Source organism: Bombus pascuorum, chromosome 2 (genome assembly GCF_905332965.1).
Source record: "Bombus pascuorum chromosome 2, iyBomPasc1.1, whole genome shotgun sequence".
Taxonomy (NCBI): domain Eukaryota; kingdom Metazoa; phylum Arthropoda; class Insecta; order Hymenoptera; family Apidae; genus Bombus; species Bombus pascuorum.
In genome coordinates, this window is record NC_083489.1 from 13,446,102 (window position 1) to 13,465,370 (window position 19,269).

Genomic DNA, 19,269 nt, shown 5'->3' on the forward strand with positions numbered 1-19,269 from the left:
CACGTTGAAGGTCTTGAAGATCATTTGTGTCTTCCATTCGTGTATGTTTTATGAATTACACTTCTTTTGTTTCGAAGTATAAAATTGATACTAACAAATACGTATGCATATCCTTTTTTATGTAGCATACAGTACCTAAAATATTTATAAGAAGACTTTCTGCTATTCACTTTGATCTGCAAAATGTGGAGCTCTTCGCGATTCCGGGAATTAATTATGCCTTTGGCCAGAAAATTTCACACAATTTTCAGGTGAAAAGCACAATTAATTCTTGCAATCGCGAACGTGTTAACAACAATCGTGCTTTTTCATCGAAATGTGAGTCGACTGAGATGAGAAGGTATAATGGAAGTCCGACATTTTGCATTCCACGAACGGAAGTGCGCGATGACGCTTAAGATCTGTCGGGAACTGACATCACGAGTAAAATTTCCAGATAATCAGCCCTAATTTCAGGATAATCGATGATGTACGAATTCCGAGAGGAACCTTAAACAGAAAATGGAGGGCGGTTCTATGATCGGGCGGAGCATGGCTCTAACTTCTCGTTGGTCAACAGGTGAACCAATCGTTTCTTCGAGCTTTTTCGTACCGTCTGCAAGCGTGTATCCTGAAATTGTAAAACTCGTTGCTTGCGAGTTAGTCGCTTCTTTAGATACCATTAAAATAAGGAAATTGTAGTTTGTAGATAATTATGTATTGTTTCTATTAACTAAGATATATATGCAATATCTTTTCCACTTTTCTGAGTACCTACATTTTCTTAGGATTAACGAAAACAATTATCAGAAAATACAAGAGAATAAAATGAAACGTCTTATTTAACTCACGAGTACCATATTCGGAAATTAATTATAATCTCTTTATAAAGATTGAAAGATTGATAAATCCAATTCCATTTGCATTACGTGAAAATAATATATCACACTGAGAAGCAACTTCTTTTGAAATACTCTTTTTTTATGTCCATAATGTGTATAACTAATTGAAGCAATTATATATAATTACAACATTCAAATACAGGTCAAAGATGGGATTTAAAAATTCTATTCAATGTTAATCCTTAACATACCAAGTAAAGTATAATCACTCAGAAACCATTACAGAATACATCTATAATACTAATGGAACTTGCAGGCTTGCAGTCACAACAAAAATACAATAACAGGAACTAATGCAATAATGAAGAGAAATCATGTAGGACTTTAAGGACTCCTCTTGATAAAAGAATATCGTTCATGTAACACTGGTATGCAAAGAATTAACACCAAACATTTTGCTCAAATCTCCATGTTCTTTGGCTAATTAAATCAACTCCAATTTAACAAACACCATCGAGATCTCACTGCAACAACGAGAATGAGGAAAGTTATGCAATCTTCTTCGTTTCAATCTCTCGTCAAGCAATCACAGCGTGCCCGATTGTTGTTCTCAGTATCCGGAGCTTATTTCTATCAGGCGTGACATCGTAGTGGAAACCAGTCGCTATTGGTCGTGAACGCGAGCTTTAGTATCGTATACTGTTGACCGACCAATGAAGAGTCAAGCCACGTCCCTTCGGTTCATCACGCCTACCGGGGACGAGGCTGGTTCGTGACGGCGTGGTTCGCGTCATCGCGACGTACCAAGCTTCCACCAGGTCCGGAGTTGATCCCGAGGCCCAGTCATCCGAAAACACTTAGTGGCGCATCAGTGCAACGTCTGCCAAGTGGCAAGTCTAAATAATTGACCCCACCGTTCGTGCAAACAATTTACATCGGGCACACGTAAATAACGGCCTCTTTCCTCCTTATTGTGATTACGCTTGGAAACGCGTGGCCGCCACACGAATTCGTCCACGACGTGTGGGAACGGCCGATACAGCAAACATAAACGGTAAATACAGCGAAACTCGATCGTGTTCGCAGTTGCGATTGATAGTGAGAGTGACAAGGACAGTATACGTAGGAAATTACTGTTGGAAGACATTAAAAATTTTACGCATCATTTTTTAAATTATATTTACCTTGGTACGAGATACGTTGGAATTGGAATTCGTGAAATTATTGTGATAAGAGTAGCATAGATATACAACTGTTTAGATTTCTAAGGATATTTATCTGCAGTGAGGTGAATGGACTATAGTTGTGAGTTTTAGAATGTTCGCTACAGCGTGACGACTGGTCTCGACGGACTTCATGGATCAAACGGTAATCGTCCCGTCGACTCCTCGCGGAAGCAACGTGGACAACGCGAGAGTCACAATGAAGAACGAAAGTGATTCGAATCTACATATCCAAGACCAGTCTACAGTAGCTCATTCCAATTCCACATCGGTGGTACCTCGAACCAATTTGTCGATGTCCAACAGTCTGAACCAAGATCAGAGTTTAGATCCGTTAATGTGTAACCCTGCCAGTACAGAGTTACCTAGGAAGCCTGGAGCACGGCGCCAAGAGAAACCTCCGTACTCTTACATAGCATTGATTGTAATGGCGATTCAGGCGAGTCCAGGAAAGAGATTAACCCTTTCAGAGATCTACTCGTTTCTCCAGCAACACTTTCCCTTTTTCCGTGGCGCTTATCAAGGCTGGAAGAACTCAGTGCGCCATAATTTGAGCTTGAACGAGTGTTTTATCAAGCTTCCAAAGGGTTTAGGAAGACCAGGTAAAGGTCACTACTGGACGATTGATCCTTCCACAGAGTATATGTTTGAAGAAGGAAGCTTTCGTCGACGACCACGAGGTTTCCGTCGCAAGTGCCAAGCCTTGAAGCCTCAGTATCCTCAATACTTTTCTGCGAGTGGTCCAGTAGGCGTCCAGACTCCCGGATACGAAAATTTAACACCTGGAGCCATGGAATACGCGAATGGTTATCAAAATCAGTATCAAAATTATCAAGAATATGCGATGTACGCAGCACCTGGTGCCGCGGTCTCCGCTGATTGGTCCTATCCTGAAGCCACATACAAGACACCTCCCATATCGGAAGTAACATATAAGACGACGGAAGTCACATACAAAACTGGAGAACCGTCTGTATACAGAAACGGAGAAATAGTAGCGTTTAAGAGCGAGCCTGGATATGCGGCGAGGAGTCAGGAGCAGTTGACGTACAGAGCTACGGACGGGTTCTCCGTGAAAGATCATCAACAGCATCATCCAGAGACGGTTTATAAGGAGAACGAGACTATGATGACCTATAAGTGCCCTTCTAATCCCGCACCGACCACTCAAGCACCTGGACAAGATTACTACGTTGGTTATGGACTCGCCGGGGTCAACAATACTGGAAGCAACGTGAACGTCGCTATGCAGGGAATCCCAGAACAGACAGGCAACAACAGTCCCGTAGGAAACGTCAGTTCGCCGCACAGTGGGTGCCAGACACCTGTAACGGATAATGGTAAGTTTTATTTAATATCATTTAATAATTTTTAGCTGTTGTAAGTACATACGTATGTGGATATAATGAAGATAATACGAAAGAAGAAAATAAGTGAAATTGTATATTTTGTTTGAAGGATCACGATATTGAAATATTAAGAAATTGTTTTTAGTTTGGGCTTCTCTGTCAGGAGTATACTTACTTAAGTCGAAATTAGATAATAGACTTCAATAACTGAGGAGATTTCTGAAAAAAAAAAACACATGAAATAACATGGTGAATTGAACGCATTACATTGCTAATTTTAATCCCAGTTCTTTTAATACTTAATAACGTTTTTTGTTCCTTTTACAATTCTCCTAGGTAATAGGAAGATTGGTTCATTATAAGTTTAATTCTTCTTGTTAATACAATGACTGATTCGCTATAAAATACTAAATAAAATAAAAAAATAGGTACATACGTTTCAGATTAGAAAGATAATTGGAGAAATGTATGGTTGAATATAAATGAGTATAATTAAAGGCCCCGCTTATACGTTCCTGAAAGTGTAGATATTGATCTTGTAATCAAGAGTTGTAAGACTAGCAGGAGATTTTCTGAAGTCGAAGGCAACAATGACAATTCACGACAGTCGGGGGGCCATATGGAAAATCGCAGACTGTTTACGACCATACAGGCGCCAGTTTCCTTAGAACTATAGTCTAGTCGTTTAAAAAGTTCTTCGACGAGTTTCACAGGAACAACTGCGCTCCGTCTTGAACATTTTCCAAGCTTGAAATCCAATAAAAGATCCACTTGAAATTCATGCATTTAAAAATTACCTGAAAATTATTTTTATCATCATTAATAGTTAAATATTATATATTAATTATACACCGTAAGGGAATATGAAAAATAATATTAGAGAAGGAACAACTTCCTGGGAGCGTAAATTTAAGTCAAAGCCAAAATTCAAAAGTCAATAAATTTGAAAGTCAAGTTCCGTTTAATAGCACCGTCGAAAGTACTCTTCGCGCGGAGCCGACAGACATGAAATCACCGTAGCTGACAGCACCTATTAGCCAGGGTGACATTTCTGTCACGCCCATGCGAGAAGTCGTAATTCGTAACTCGTAACATTATACGTGTAACGGGGCGTGACACGAAATCTCAGCTTGTCTCCTGTTTGGATTAATTTAGCGTGGAAACTCGAATTGGTTAACACAGAGGCGGCAATTACACATTCGTTAAACATCCACTTTTTTCGGCAGTAAAAGGCTCAGAGAAATTCATCGAGTCTTTAACTATGTCGTAATATGGCTAACGTCTGATGTTTCACTACGAGCGTGGTACCGTATAATCTTGTAGTATTCCATGTATTCTATATATTCTACCAATCTTGTAATATTCTAAGTATTCTATATATATGTATATTAATATTCTGTGTATCGTTAAGCGTGTCGCATCACGAGTTACAAAGATTTACCTACTAGGATTAACACATTAAGAACAATGTTCTAGAGTCATTGGTTCTATTCATTACGTTTATGAATGAAACGATTTCGTGAATGCAAAAGCTTACTACAGTTACTACGTTCGATCGCGTGATAAACAAATGATCGTAGTGAACGAAAATACACGGTTTTTTTGTATCAGTTACCGGTAGTCGCGTGCTGGTAAGTGAGGTCTCAAATCGCTTATCGTGTAAACATTTACAAGTGGGGTAAACAAGATGTTCTTTAATCTAAGTACATCGAATGTAGCTACCTCAAACATTAGCTGGTTCGTTTATTAAACCTTTCCACGGAACTGACTTCGATCTGTGGTTCCGCGGTCTCAATGTAGACATATTATCTATGATGATGAATTAACAACTTTCTTAAATAGTAAGCTTCTGCGAAATTTATACCACTCTAATAGTATTTTATCAAACTCTTCGTTTAAAAAATTAAATAATGTTTCTTCTAAATCAAACTCGTACAGATCAATCTTAACCCTAGAGAATACTGTGTTCCTCGTATATTTTTTATTTTAATTTCATTTTTTAAAAATAGTAGCTCTTTATTGCTTATTCCTAATTCCCGATAATCTTCTGTCATGGAAACTTTAACTTTTACGTGTTTTCGTGATCGAGATATACAATTCCTCATTATAGTTTTGATATTTATGAATAACGAATATTTGCGAGTAGGGTTAACTTTGATATCTATGATGAGGTTACTCTAGAATCGATATTTGCTATCTGGATCAACAGATCGTTCTCATACGCGCACTCCCGTTTATAAGTACAATCTATTCCTTCTCTCTACCTCGATACACCATGGCATCGACAAGGGATAAACGTACCACCCACGCACCCTTCCTCCTGCTCCTCCTTCTCTTTTCTCGTTCAGTCAGTAAAGTGTAAACGAGATCAATCTGCAGACGCCTCGGTAGGCCCCAGTTTTCCTCTTTCTCTTTTTCTTCTACCCCGGTCTCGGGATGTATTTCTGGAGCCGATCTCTCTACTCCGCGACTATGGCATCGTTGTTGGCAACGACGGGCGCTGATATTCGCTCAGGCAACCGCTTCTGTACTCTTCTTTTACTGCCATCGTATTTCGATTCACGATACGTGTCCCGTGTTCGAAAGAAAAGGAAAAGGACAGAGAAATTTGCGCGCACGAGCGCAGAAACAGATCGCTCAAGCAGCCAGAAAACTTTGGATTCGACGGAGGTAGAGAGGTCGAGAGAGATTTTGACTGACGGCACTGCCATTGAGACCACACACGACGCTGTTTTAAGACGCTCGTTACACTTGCCTTCGATCTGGAATTAAACCAAATTCCAATTGCCATCGAGATCGTTCGCTTTTAATCGTGCTGCCTCCAAAACCGATCTATCAGGTTTTATCAACTCGTGCATAATTTTACTTTGAACTATAACGATTTCTGTATGTATTGTTACGTTTCATATAGATCATTCAGATTAGATAATATCTAATGTCGTTTTTGTATTATTTTTTTCTTTATCTTCTTGATGAAGATAGAATTTGATAGTTTTCGTAAAGATCTAATATATATAGGTATGCAGGAAAGTTTGTAAAGAAAAAAGATGAACAAGTACGAGAGGGAAATAAAGAGACAAAGATAGGAGTCGAGACACGAGTGAAGTGCGTACTTGAAGAACTACTTGAGAGCTGGCGGAGCTTCGGATTTATCATACCTATACAAGGACTGATTTCGTATCATGAGGTCTTTCACTTTTTCCTCTTCATTTCCTCTTGTCCCTTCATGTGTGGTCTATCTCCACTCTCCATCGAAATATCGTAAAATTTAGAAATGTCACAAAGTTCCAAATATTAAAAAATATTTAAAAGATTATTTACAAAATTGTTTTTCTTTTACTTTTGTTTCAGGTATAAAGATGCAATGCTCGAACTCCAATTCAAACAGCTCTGGAGGTGGACTCATTGATCGTAAACCATCCTACTTTGGTCATCCGGCCGGATCGGTTACCTTAAGCTCATTAAGCTCTCTAAGCTCGCTTAACTTGAGCAATATCGGCAGCTTGAGTAGTGGCTTGAGTATATCAAATATACCTGGCACAGTTTCGTCGAACATTCATCATACAGCCACAACACCGCCAACGTACTACGATCAGATCAAATACAGTATGTGAAACGTGTGACTATCAGAAACAAAGAAGAACAACGTACTTTTTATTAACGATGTAACGTTAGTGTTGATGAAATTTCGAAACAGTGCGGTAAAACGAATATTTAACGATATTCACTATTGAAACTTTATTGCGAATGAAATCTATTCGAGTGCAGATGTACAAGTTTGTAAAGAAAAGAAGAAATCTGTTTTTCAAACGATCGCTTCGATAACAGTGTAGATTGAGATCTTATTTATATTTATAATTACGAATAAATGTTACTAATTTAAGCCGTTCGCCGCGAATCAAAGATGTAGAATTAAAGTATCCTTTGCTATAAGAAGGAAAAAACAGTAGGAGAAAGTTCTATGTTGCTTGAATCACATTTTGCCGCTTTTTCATCTTGCTTAGTGAATCGACGATGATACATTGTGATTTTGAAATAGGTATTTCTACGAATTAAGACAATCTATAACTGCCGATGATGTATCAGAGTGAGTTAAATATTAATTACGTCAAATAATGGTTTTGCGGTGACGATAAAGGATTTGTTGATAGCAGCAAACTCTCTTTCCTAGTCCCTACTTCTCGTCCATGAATTCCGGCTCTTGTTAGCGTCATCTTGCGTAACAACATTATGCTTTTTGTTAGCCCGTATGACAAATTGTTATTAAAGTTTTTACGATTTTCATTTCCATAGCTTCGATCATTCCTTATTTAAAATAAAACTCATTTGAATCCTTGGTAACTTCCATGATTTTTTACTTAAAAGGAAAAAGAAAACTCGAAGAAGAGAGCGAGTTTTACGATCTCAGAAACTTGCTTCGTCTTTTTATCTTTTTTTTTTTTTTTTTTTTTTTCGTTGTAAAAAAGCTATGTAAAAAGGACCGAACAGCAAAGATTCTACTGTTACTTTTGAGGATTCAAAAACGAACCAGTAGTTCTAGATCTTTCCTAGGAAGGTTATAAAAAGAGATAACATGGTCGTGAACGATAGTTACGTGTTCTATGCAGTAGTAATGCGACAGATTTCTATTGGAACAGCTTGTTGCCGGTCCCTGCCATAAAAATGACAAGGACAAGTCAGAGGCTCCTTTCGGCTAGCCAGGATGCACTTATTTGAGTAATATGGAGTTTCTTCGGAACGTTTTTTCTCGTCACGTGTTTAAATATTGCCGGTTCCTTTTATCAGCTTTCTTATAAATCACGTGCCATACTTTTCCGCGAAAATTTGCTTTGATTATCGATCTGGATGTCACGTCCAAAAATAATACAATGACACTCGATCCAGGTTTTATTATCGCGGTCAGGGAGGAGATACAAAGAAGCTTGGGAAACTTGTAGATGAATCAGAATGTTAAATTCGGGTATACTGTTTCTTTCATTTCTTTCCTATTACTTGTTTTCAATTTGTATTTATATACAAGTATATGGTAAATATGTTTACAATGTACTTACGATTAGGATAAAATATATTGTGCTGATATACTTGAATATAATTGCAACCACGAGTTTCATTGCTCCGTCGTCACTTACAGATAGATGGACCTTTGTTTTGACGATCGAGCCTCGCTATCTATCGATGATTTCCTTGAATCGGCTTAGAGAATCAAGAGGCGCGGGATTGCTTATGTAATAAATTAGAGAACGTTATGCGAGATGGCGGATCGCATGTGGTGTCGGCTTACACGAAACAGATTCATAACCGACATTAATTTCGCATTAAGATTTTTCTCTTCTTCGATCCGCAGATCGGGTTCTGCTCGTGAAGGAATGAAAATGACTCTGATTTCCTTTAGTAGTGTATTCAAATCTCATTGTCACACTATTTTACAATCAAAATTTTCTTCCATTCTGTATAATGAATTTTGGATCTTTTATTAAGTAAACGATTACTTCTTAACAATATAATGGATTAATCACATATTACTGTAATTATATATTACTTATCACATTTTTTATGAAGTAAGGTTTATGATATCCTGTCCCGTTTCGTTGGCGGGTTTATTGACCGATTTTTTGCTTAATCAATAACGCGTGGTCCAGATACTAAAGTGGTACGAAAAGAACCACTTCCCACCGCGTCATCCGGAATGCACGTAAGCCAGACGACGAATATGCACGAGGTGTAAACGAAGTCACTCAATGACGCCGTTGACAGGCCATCTCTGGCCCGTGGTTCATGGTGTTCTCATTTCTGCAATACATTTTTGTCTAAGGAAAAAGCTTATCCTTCTATTTTTTGTTATTGTTATCTGATAAACAAAGAGATTTTTATTCAGCAATTTTAATGTTAAATTCAAATATTATCTATCATAATAACTTCCTTTTATAGTAACTATACCTACCTATCATATCGTAGACTTTTTTCACACGAAGTTATATTTAGATTGATAAGACCTATCATAATAATTAGAGAATCCATTTCTAGCGCATATACATGTATGTCCACAATGGGTGATGATTCTTGATCTGTAAGGAACATATACATAATTTTACATATTTTTAATTCCATGTATGTTCTTCAAAATCCTGCATAGTGGAATAAAATAAAAAAGCTCGTTACTAAATTCAAAAGTAATGGGAAGAATAAAGAGTAATGACTTTCAATGTAAGTCCAAGGATAGTCGGATTTTTCTACGAAATGCCGTATGTACGTGGATTTTTAAAACTGCGATCCAAAGAATTCGAGAGACTGCATTATCTCAAAGCTCCTTGCTATCGAAGCGTTCATAAAAAGAGAAGAAGCAACAGAGAGGGGTACGAATTTAAAGAAGGGTGAGTGAAGAATAAAGAAAGACAAGGAATACAAGAGGAAGGGGTTCGCTCTAAAATAATAAACTGCTCGATGCGATCCGAGGCTAGACGAAGTCGGAACAAACGCTCCGCAACTTACACTACATAGATTAAAAAACAAAAAGTTCAAGCATAAATTGTCGATAATAAAAAGGAACCTAATTGTTTACAATAGATTATCTTCGCTAATACCATTGCTTCTTAGATTTATTTCTTTTATAATTCTCAATTCTTCCTTTTCAATGATTTTTGTAAATTTATACAATATTTCTATGGACATATATATAGAGACTATATAAATTTCAGATAATAAAAAATAAAATATTAATTATCAAATAATCAAATAATAAAATATTACTTAAATAATAGAATGAATAAAATCAAATATCTAAGAAACAATAAGATTTAGAACAAATTTAAACCTTAGAACGTTTACAATTAGAATTCGCTATTGTATCGAATTTGAGCATAAAAATCAATCTATTTAAAAGAACAAGGTTGAATTTTCTCTCTTCAAAATTCTCTCAACTTCTTAACTTGTAAAGAAACCATTGCTATCATATTATGTATTACTTTAAACCTTACAGCTTTTATAAATAATACTAAATATATATATTTAGTATAAATAATAATAAATAACAGAATTTTATCTATTACTTGAAATAACGAGGATATTTCAAATAGACAGTGCTGGTATGATATTCTGTATGTTCATTTTGGTGAACATAAATAGACTAGGAGACTATCGGTAATATTTTGTCCTATAATATAAAAATAAAAATATTTGCATTTCTTGTGTTTTACATTAATATTATACATTTTGTTATTTTCTATAAATGCATTTAAATTTTGTCCATTTGTAAATATATGATAAATATCTGTATATCATATGAAAAGCATTAATAGCCAAAAATCCTAATAATTATTAATTGGGGTTACATTGAAATTTAAATTTGTTTCTTTTTTAATTCTTAAAATTAAGCTTAATTCGTTTGCTCTCTTATCTAGTTATCTTGATAATTAAATTAATTCCTTTATTGATTATTTTAATATTGTAATTAAATATACAAAATTATAAATTATTTTAAACTAAAACCTTGAAATTTCTAAAACAACAAATTTGTATTCGTACGGTGATACGTAACGCTTCAAGTGCCATCTACAGAACTCGGATCTCGTACAGTCATTTTAAAAATTTCTTGTATTGCAGCCATAATATTTTAGTGTAGAAAATAAACATTCTTTAAAGTGTTGAAATAGTTCTCTAATAAGAATTGGTGTTATGTAATATTGTATATTTTACAATTATTTTAAGCTAATCTACGATAGAAATAATTGACACTGAGAAATTTTTGTTAGATATTTTATACAGCAGAATGTCGCACATGCGCATTAAAGTATTATAAAGACGTCATACGTCACCAACAGGTCAGGAAAGCGGTAGTAGACAGCCGGCTACTTTGTTCGGAAATACTGCCAAATCTATATTTTGTTTACTAATATTAAACTAATAATGGAGGAGATATTACTAAAGTTACTTGTAGCGGATAACACATCTATTCAGCAGGTATATTTAGTGAAATGACGTGTAATAAAAAAAGGAAATTTTGTAATATTCGAAACACGTGTTTGCTTCTATTGCTAACCATTTAAAGCAGAAGATCGAGTTTATTTTATTTAATCTATATTTAATATTTTAACAAAAATAACTACTTCTGTCTTATAAGTTATTTTACACAAGTGACCATGCATTTTATTTCCTATGTCTTCATTTTTCTTGCTATCATTAGTGTTTTAATATGCATGTCATGTACTCCTTCAATTTCTTTATTAAATAAGGATGAACATACACTTTGCTAATTGGTATATTTTTCAAAGTCATTAATATCTACATCACATAAGTAGATATATAAGATAATATATTGATACAATATTTGCAGGGAACTGCAGAACTTAGAGAAGCTTTCAAGAAGCCAGAAAGTATACCAGCATTATGTCAACTTATTGTATCATCAACAAATTCACAGGTTTTTATTTTTGGTTCCTACAAATGTTTTATCTGTGCCATGTTTCATAACAAAGAATTATCTATGTTTAGATAAGACAATATGCAGCTATATTGCTAAGGAAGCGTTACGCTAAAGCGAAACATTGGTTGAAATTACCACAACATATACGCAATGAATTTAAGACAGTAATTTTGCAGGTAAGAAACTATTATTTTGGAACATATATTATTTTAATGAAAACAAATATAATTTTTTTATTTTTTAGGCATTAGTTAATGAACCAGAAAAAATGGTAAAGAATGCGATTGCACAGTTAATAGGCACAATTGTAAAACATGAATTGCCTAATAATGGATGGCCAGAAGTTTTGCAATTTGTACAGCAATTGATTACTAGTGAAAATTTAATGAATAAAGAGGTATGAAATGATAATAATTACTTTATATATTGTAAGATCGTTGTAATATATGATTTTGTTATAGTTGGGAACATATACTTTGTCAATTATGACTGAAATTGCACCTGATGCCTATGTTACACATGCTGCATCACTCGCAATTCTTTTAGGACAAACATTAAATAGTTTACAAGATTTAGGAAATCCTGTAGCATATTATATTTTAAAAATAATGCAGAGTCTTGTTCCCTTAGTTGAAGGCAATCAAATGGTGAGTTGTATATATAATGATTAAATATTGATTGAAAGTATAGAAAATTATATCTAATGACAAATAATTTCTATAGATGGTAAATGCTTATCATCAAATGATGCCACAAATAATGACCACAATTCAATCTCTTACTACTTCTCACGAAGATAAAGCTATTGAATGTTTTGAATTATTAGATGAATTATGTGAAAATGCAATTGCTGTGATAGCACCACATGTCAAAGCTCTTGTTACTATGTGCCTTGTTATTGCTGGTAACAAAGCATTAGATGATGCCCTCAGAGTTAAAGCAGTTAGTTTTATTGGTTGGTTAGCTAGAACAAAAAAGAAAGCCATAATCAAACATAAACTTGTTGAACCAATTTTAGGTAAAATGTGTTTACATTGTAAACAAACATTTTTGCTTGTATGATAATATATATTTTATGAATTCAATTTTATAGATATGCTATTTAATCTTATGTCCTCACGACCTGAGGATGACAATGATGAGGTTTACTTCAGTGGTGATAACGACGACAATACTCCTGTAACATGTGCTACTCAAACTTTAGATTTACTTGCACTTAATTTACCCCCAGAGAAGCTAATTCCACAACTGGTATAACTTAAAATATTTGTGACAATTTTTTGTTTTGTAAAATATATCTAATATTTTATTCTTATATTATTTTTATAGTTGCAATACATAGAACCTAGTCTGCAAGGTACAGATGTATATGCAAAGAAAGCATCATACTTAGCAATGGCGGTATTAGCGGAAGGTTGTTCAGAATATATCCGCACTAAATATCTCGAATCCTTCTTACATTGCACTTGTCAAGGAATTAGTGATCCCATTCCAGTAGTGCGTAATGCTGCACTCTTTGCTCTTGGGCAATTTTCCGAACACTTACAGCCAAATATTTCTCAATACTCATCTGAATTATTACCAGTATTATTTGAATATCTTGGTCAAATATGCGTGCATATTAAGCAAGAAAAGAAAGAACCACCTTCGGTTGATCGTATGTTCTATGCATTGGAAATGTTTTGTGAAAATTTGAATGAAAGTCTTTTACCGTATTTACCAACTTTAATGGAAAGACTCTTTGAAATTTTGAGTGTGGATACTCCAGTCCACGTTACAGAACTTGCCCTGAGCGCCATAGGTTCAACTGCTTTGGCGAGTAAAGAGCACATGCTACCATATTTTGAAAAAATCATTACTATTCTCGATAATTATCTTTCAGAAAAACAAGTAGAAGAAACTATGTGTCTTCAAGTGCAAGCTGTTGGTATGAATAAGAACATTTAAACTTCATGTAATTTTTATCAATAATATTAATATTTAATTGATATTGTAGATACTCTTGGAGTTATCGCAAGAACAATAGGCGATAAAAATTTTGCACCTTTGGCTGGTAGGTCTCTTAACTTTGGAATGAAGTTATTGAAAGAAACAGAAGATCCGGATTTGAAAAAGTCAATTTATGGATTGTTTGCATCAATTAGTACGATAATGAAAAAAGAAATGGCAGGTGCATTACCAGAAATCATTGAGCACATGATTACAAGTATACAAAGTTCAGAAGGCATAGTGGTATGCAAGCAAATTGTGAAATATTTATATATGAGGAAAAACAAGTTAATTATATTCATACTTATATTGTTCTATTTTTGACAGCCTCATTTTAAGGAGGACGAAACTTCTGCCTTCCCGGTTTATGATGACCTTAGTGAAAATGAAAATGAAAATGATGAAGAAGATATTGAAAACACAGACAATGAAGAAGATGATGATGACGAAGATGTGGCGGGTTATAGTGTTGAGAATTCATACATTGAAGAAAAAGAAGAAGCAATTCTAGCCTTAAAAGAAATTGCGGAAAATACAGGGTAAAATATTTAATATTTTCTCATATTTGATCATATATTTTTTTCTAATAGTTTCATATTTTTTGTTTTAGAGAAGCGTTTCTGCCATATCTTGAAAAATCTTTTGAGGAAACATTCAAATTAATCAATTATCCACAAGAAGATATTCGTAAAGCTGTCATTGATGCCATTCTACAGTTTTGTTTTAATTTTTCGGATATTAATACTAACGAAGGAAAACAAGCATTATTAAAAGCTCTCTCTGTATTTATTCCAAAATTGTCTGAATTGATAAGGTTGGGTGATGAACGATCAGTAGCTATTACTGGCTTAGATGCTTATGCAGAACTTCTGAAAGAAATAAAATCAGATGTTCTTATCGGAGAAGGTCATAAAGAGGCTATTATGAATTGTGTCACTGATGTCATGTTAGGTAAAGACTCAATATAGATTATATTTTTGTTATTTCAACTATACTAAGAAAATTGCTTTTGACAGGAAAAACGGAATGTCAAGATCAAGAAGAAACAGAAGACTTAGATATTGAAGCTGAACAGGATGAATTATTAGTTGAATATGCGGGTGATGTATTTTGTAATTTTGGAAAAGTACTCTCACCAGAAGATTTTGGGCATTATTTTCAAGCTATGTTGCCGATGTTCTTAGAAAGATTGGTACATGGCTCTTTCTATTTTCAGTTATGCACTTATTAATATCAATTGTTATGTTATAATTTAAAAATTAAACAATCTTTTCAGAAAAGAAACAGATCAGAAGCTCAAAGATCTTTTGCAGTTGGTACAATCTCAGAATGTTTTACAGCCCTTAAACAACAAACATCTAATTTCATACATATCCTGCTTCCTACATTTTTGAAACTTGTAGATGATCCAAACGCTGAAGTTCGAAATAATGCAATATATGGAATTGGCGAACTTGCATTGCATAGCAATGCTTATATGTATCCTTCTAATATATCTTATCTAATTATCTAATATATCATTATTATAATATTTTATACAATTTTCTTTTTTTCTTAACAACAATTTAATAGGCATTTTCCCGATATTTTAACAGTTTTGTCAAATGCGATTTATAAAGAATCACATGCAGGAGCACGTGATAATATAGTTGGAGCAATTGCACGACTTATCATCGTTAATTATATGAACGTGCCACTTGATCAAGTATTTCCAATTTTTATTAGACATTTGCCACTAAAAGAAGATTTTGAAGAGAATAAGACGGTTTTTAGAAGTATATTAATATTATATCAAGCTGGTCATCCCATTTTACGATCATACATGGGAGTATTACTCAAAGTTGCAGTCAGTGTATTACATGAAAATAGAGCTACAGATGATGGTATGCTATGCTATGTTTTCTTATTATTTTACGTAGTAAAATATTATGAAATTATTGTAATACATATTAAATTATGTTATATTTGTTTTTCATGCAGAAGCGAAAAGTACTGTTATGGAGTTCGTTAAATCTGCCCAGCGGGACTTTCCAGATGAATGGAATTCCGTGTTTGTCGAACTTTCAGCGGAAGTTGCCTCGAATATTCAGTACATATTTTCTTAGGTTCCAATATGGATTCGAAAACTATTGTTTTTAATTGTTTCGGATTGCAACAAACATTCAGACTGATAGATGAAGACATTTGTGTCTCAACGGAAGTGATATGCGCCATATATTTCATGTTTTTAAGTTATATCTAATGAATTGAAGATTTCAATACTAGTTATACTAGTTAACAATTTTATATACATCCATACAGTGTCTATTATTTATAAATATGATTATGGAAATTATATTTCTTTTTATATAATAAGAAACAGTCAATAAGTGCAATTAATCACATCAATAGTAACAGTATACTATTAAAGCTTTTGGTGCTCATATTTTGTAATACTGTATGATTTTACAGAAAAATACATCTAGTATGGAAATACTTCTTCCTTTTTCTAGACAGCATATATTAAATTCTAGTCTACACAATCTTTTTTCTTTCTTAATTTCTTTTTTATAAATACAAGCAGACTTATTGAATAATAAGTATTAAATTCCACAAATTAACTTGATATAAAAATATAAACACAATAATTAAAGGACTTAATTTATTGCACATCTACTTGTTGAAAACTAAGTTTTAAAGCTGTTATATATACCTACAAACGAACCATTTTGTTATGTTCTGTGTTTGTTTCCAATCAAGAGTGGTGCCTATAGCATGAAGCATTATGTGTATATATTGAACACAAATGTACCATTTGAAAAATAAAATTGTTACACTACATTGGTTTTACAAACAGATTTTGTATTTTTTTTTTATTATATAATTATTAAACTATATAAATTTCCATTTAATTTTATCGAAGTTCATATTTATTAAAGAGTTAAAGATTTCTTCGATATTGCTATTATGAGTCATTAACAGAAGACAAGATTTATTGCGCTGTTTATTTAGGCAAACATAAGATTATACATGCTTATTATGTTTGTACTACTATAATCGGTCGAAATGTTTTTCTATTGTAAATAACTTTACATTGATTTCATTTAATTAAAAATATATAAATATAGTGAATGAACGTGACAGTCAGTAATGTATATTGTCAAAATTATAGTAGACGTTGAATTTATCACATTATTAATACTTTATTTAAGAGTACGAGATAACTTAACGAGTCGTTGCACCCTCATAAAATTATCAAATATTCGTCTTGTTAATTTATCACATACTATTTCAATGTATAAAAAGTATAAGATATAATTATAGTATATTTGTGCAAAGATTAGGAAGAGAATTATGTTAATGACGAATTATTAGCATTTCAATGTTCACCACTGTATAGTGTTAAGAGGAAAAAAGTTTGTATGTATATGTTTGTTTGTATATTATATTGATGAAGTATTATACATATGTACATTATGATATATGCATTAAATTAATACTTGTGTGGGAAATATGAATACGAAATCCTAAACGGAATTGTAACCGCGAAAGGAATGAATGGCAATTTTTAATTGGATAAAAATTTATGATTCTTAGCAACATGAACTATAATTGAATTTTTTAAATTATAATCTTTCTTTTCCGTTTAAAAAATTCTCTAAATCGTCAGTGTCATTACTCAAATTTTTTTATATAAAAAGTACACAATTACAAATCAAAGGTTTAGGAATCTAATAGAGATTATTGTTATTGACGAAATAGGTTTGCCAGAAGTCGAAGTAGAAATACATACATATATACATTATATACATGTGCTTCAAAATTAAAATATTGTACGATGACGCCCATCTTCTTCAAAAATAGCCTGTTGGAGACACTAGAATATACAATTTTTTGCATATTCATTAAACAAAAATATCACTTTTACGTACGTACATAGATATGTATATCTATGATTAATGATACGTGTACGATTGCATAAACAAACATTACATGAATAGCATCATAATACAGGTATCTTATTTTTTATTATTTACTTATTATTTATTTATTCTTTTAATTTTTATCTATTAGAACATTCTGTTTTTATTAGTAGATATTTTATATATAAAAAACGCTATATATATATAACAAAATAATTTCAATAATGAATAAATATATGTACTTATTCCAAGAAGCAAAAATATATCATTATCGACCAAATTGATTGATCATGATCGAAATGATTGCTAAAACGAGAATCGAAACGATCCCTAAAAGAAAAATCGAACGATCCATAAAACGAGAATTAAAACGATCCCTAAAACGAGAATCGAAATTGAAATATAAAACATATAATCGAAAACAAAAATAGGTGAACAAATAGTGGAAATAGGTATCAATGATGTTTCGTTAAATGTTTTGCTTGTTTACACAAAGATGTAAATATTAATTTAAATTATTTACTAAACAATCTACGTACTATAACGGCATACAATAGAAAAACCTTAGGTATGTATAACAATAGCACTAGTTTCATTAAACTTCATCGTTACTTACTTTCACCATCTGTGCATTTATTTTTGTTTCCGACTGTATTTCTTATAAAGGGTGCAACTCGTTTTGAGAAAGTGTTCCATATATTGTCATAACGATTTTCACGATCAGATGATGTCTCGTTTTTACATATCGGTTTGACACACAAACTTGTCGAACGACGACCTTCGTGTAGCGAGACGACGGAAGTCATAAAGCGTTATCGAGGTTCTTTTCATGCCATTGAGCCGAGTGTGTTAGTCATCGATGAATTGACTGTGTGCGTACCCACAGGTATACGCACCTACGTACACGGTGTATTAAAATTCTGATATACTTTTGTTGATTTGTATATGTATATCATAAGTCAAAGTGGTTAACTTCACTTTTTGAAATTTTTGAAATTTTAATACCAAAGCACTAGATTGATACTTATCTCATATAATTTCATCAATTTTTATATTTTTTGTTTTGTGGTGTCAGTCTGTTTGGCAAAATGAGTATATATGTTATGCACGTGTACAAAATTTTCATAAATGTTATCCTTTTCTTGAATGTAGTATTTCTTGAATTCAGACTAATTCTAACGATGTTTCTCGTGTTTAGAAAGCATAAGAACGCCTGCTATGCCAGTTGCGTAAGCGTAGATTTCGTTCGCGATACAATGCATCGATGAACGAGCGGGAAGAATTTTCAGAAGCGGATATTCAAAATTGAAATATCGATTGGTCTACAAATAACTAAACTCCGATATCATCATCTATTTATATGTATGCTAAAATATTCGATCTGTATTCAAATCCTGACTTATTGATCGAAAACAGACAAATTCATACTTCATACAAAATGCAATCTTTTAAACTGGAATTTTTAAATTTCAATGATTTCATGACCATATATATATAATATATAATAAATTCATATATAATAAATATACAAGCTTCGCAGAAGTCGAACTAATCTTTATCTTTTCT

At 33.1% G+C, this 19,269-nt stretch overlaps 2 protein-coding genes across 2 annotated transcripts; both read left to right on the forward strand.

Moving 5' to 3' along the window:
- The first annotated feature begins 1,220 nt into the window (after window positions 1–1,220).
- LOC132916573 (forkhead box protein A4-A-like) lies at window positions 1,221–7,677 on the forward strand. The gene is made up of 2 exons (XM_060976677.1): window positions 1,221–3,384; window positions 6,745–7,677. Exons 1-2 carry the CDS (start codon window positions 2,178–2,180, stop codon window positions 7,005–7,007), a joined length of 1,470 nt encoding a protein of 489 aa, XP_060832660.1. The 5' UTR covers window positions 1,221–2,177; the 3' UTR covers window positions 7,008–7,677.
- Window positions 7,678–11,192: 3,515 nt separating this feature from the next.
- Window positions 11,193–16,636, forward strand: LOC132916577 (importin-4-like). Its single transcript, XM_060976689.1, has 15 exons — window positions 11,193–11,349; window positions 11,723–11,809; window positions 11,881–11,988; window positions 12,057–12,209; window positions 12,274–12,459; window positions 12,536–12,830; window positions 12,906–13,063; window positions 13,142–13,739; window positions 13,809–14,044; window positions 14,129–14,340; window positions 14,412–14,752; window positions 14,818–14,993; window positions 15,078–15,280; window positions 15,374–15,684; window positions 15,782–16,636. The coding sequence occupies exons 1-15, from the start codon at window positions 11,296–11,298 to the stop codon at window positions 15,904–15,906; spliced, it is 3,243 nt and encodes a 1,080-aa protein (XP_060832672.1). The 5' UTR covers window positions 11,193–11,295; the 3' UTR covers window positions 15,907–16,636.
- The last annotated feature ends 2,633 nt before the right edge of the window (window positions 16,637–19,269 follow it).

Coding starts and splice junctions, on each gene's coding strand:
- LOC132916573 (XM_060976677.1), top strand. CDS start 2,178: ATGGATCAAACGGTAATCGTCCCGTCGACTCCTCGCGGAAGCAACGTG. Junction 3,385..6,744: donor GACACCTGTAACGGATAATG/GTAAGTTTTATT, acceptor CTTTTGTTTCAG/GTATAAAGATGCAATGCTCG.
- LOC132916577 (XM_060976689.1), top strand. CDS start 11,296: ATGGAGGAGATATTACTAAAGTTACTTGTAGCGGATAACACATCTATT. Junction 14,045..14,128: donor AAAGTTCAGAAGGCATAGTG/GTATGCAAGCAA, acceptor TATTTTTGACAG/CCTCATTTTAAGGAGGACGA. Junction 14,753..14,817: donor TGTCACTGATGTCATGTTAG/GTAAAGACTCAA, acceptor TGCTTTTGACAG/GAAAAACGGAATGTCAAGAT.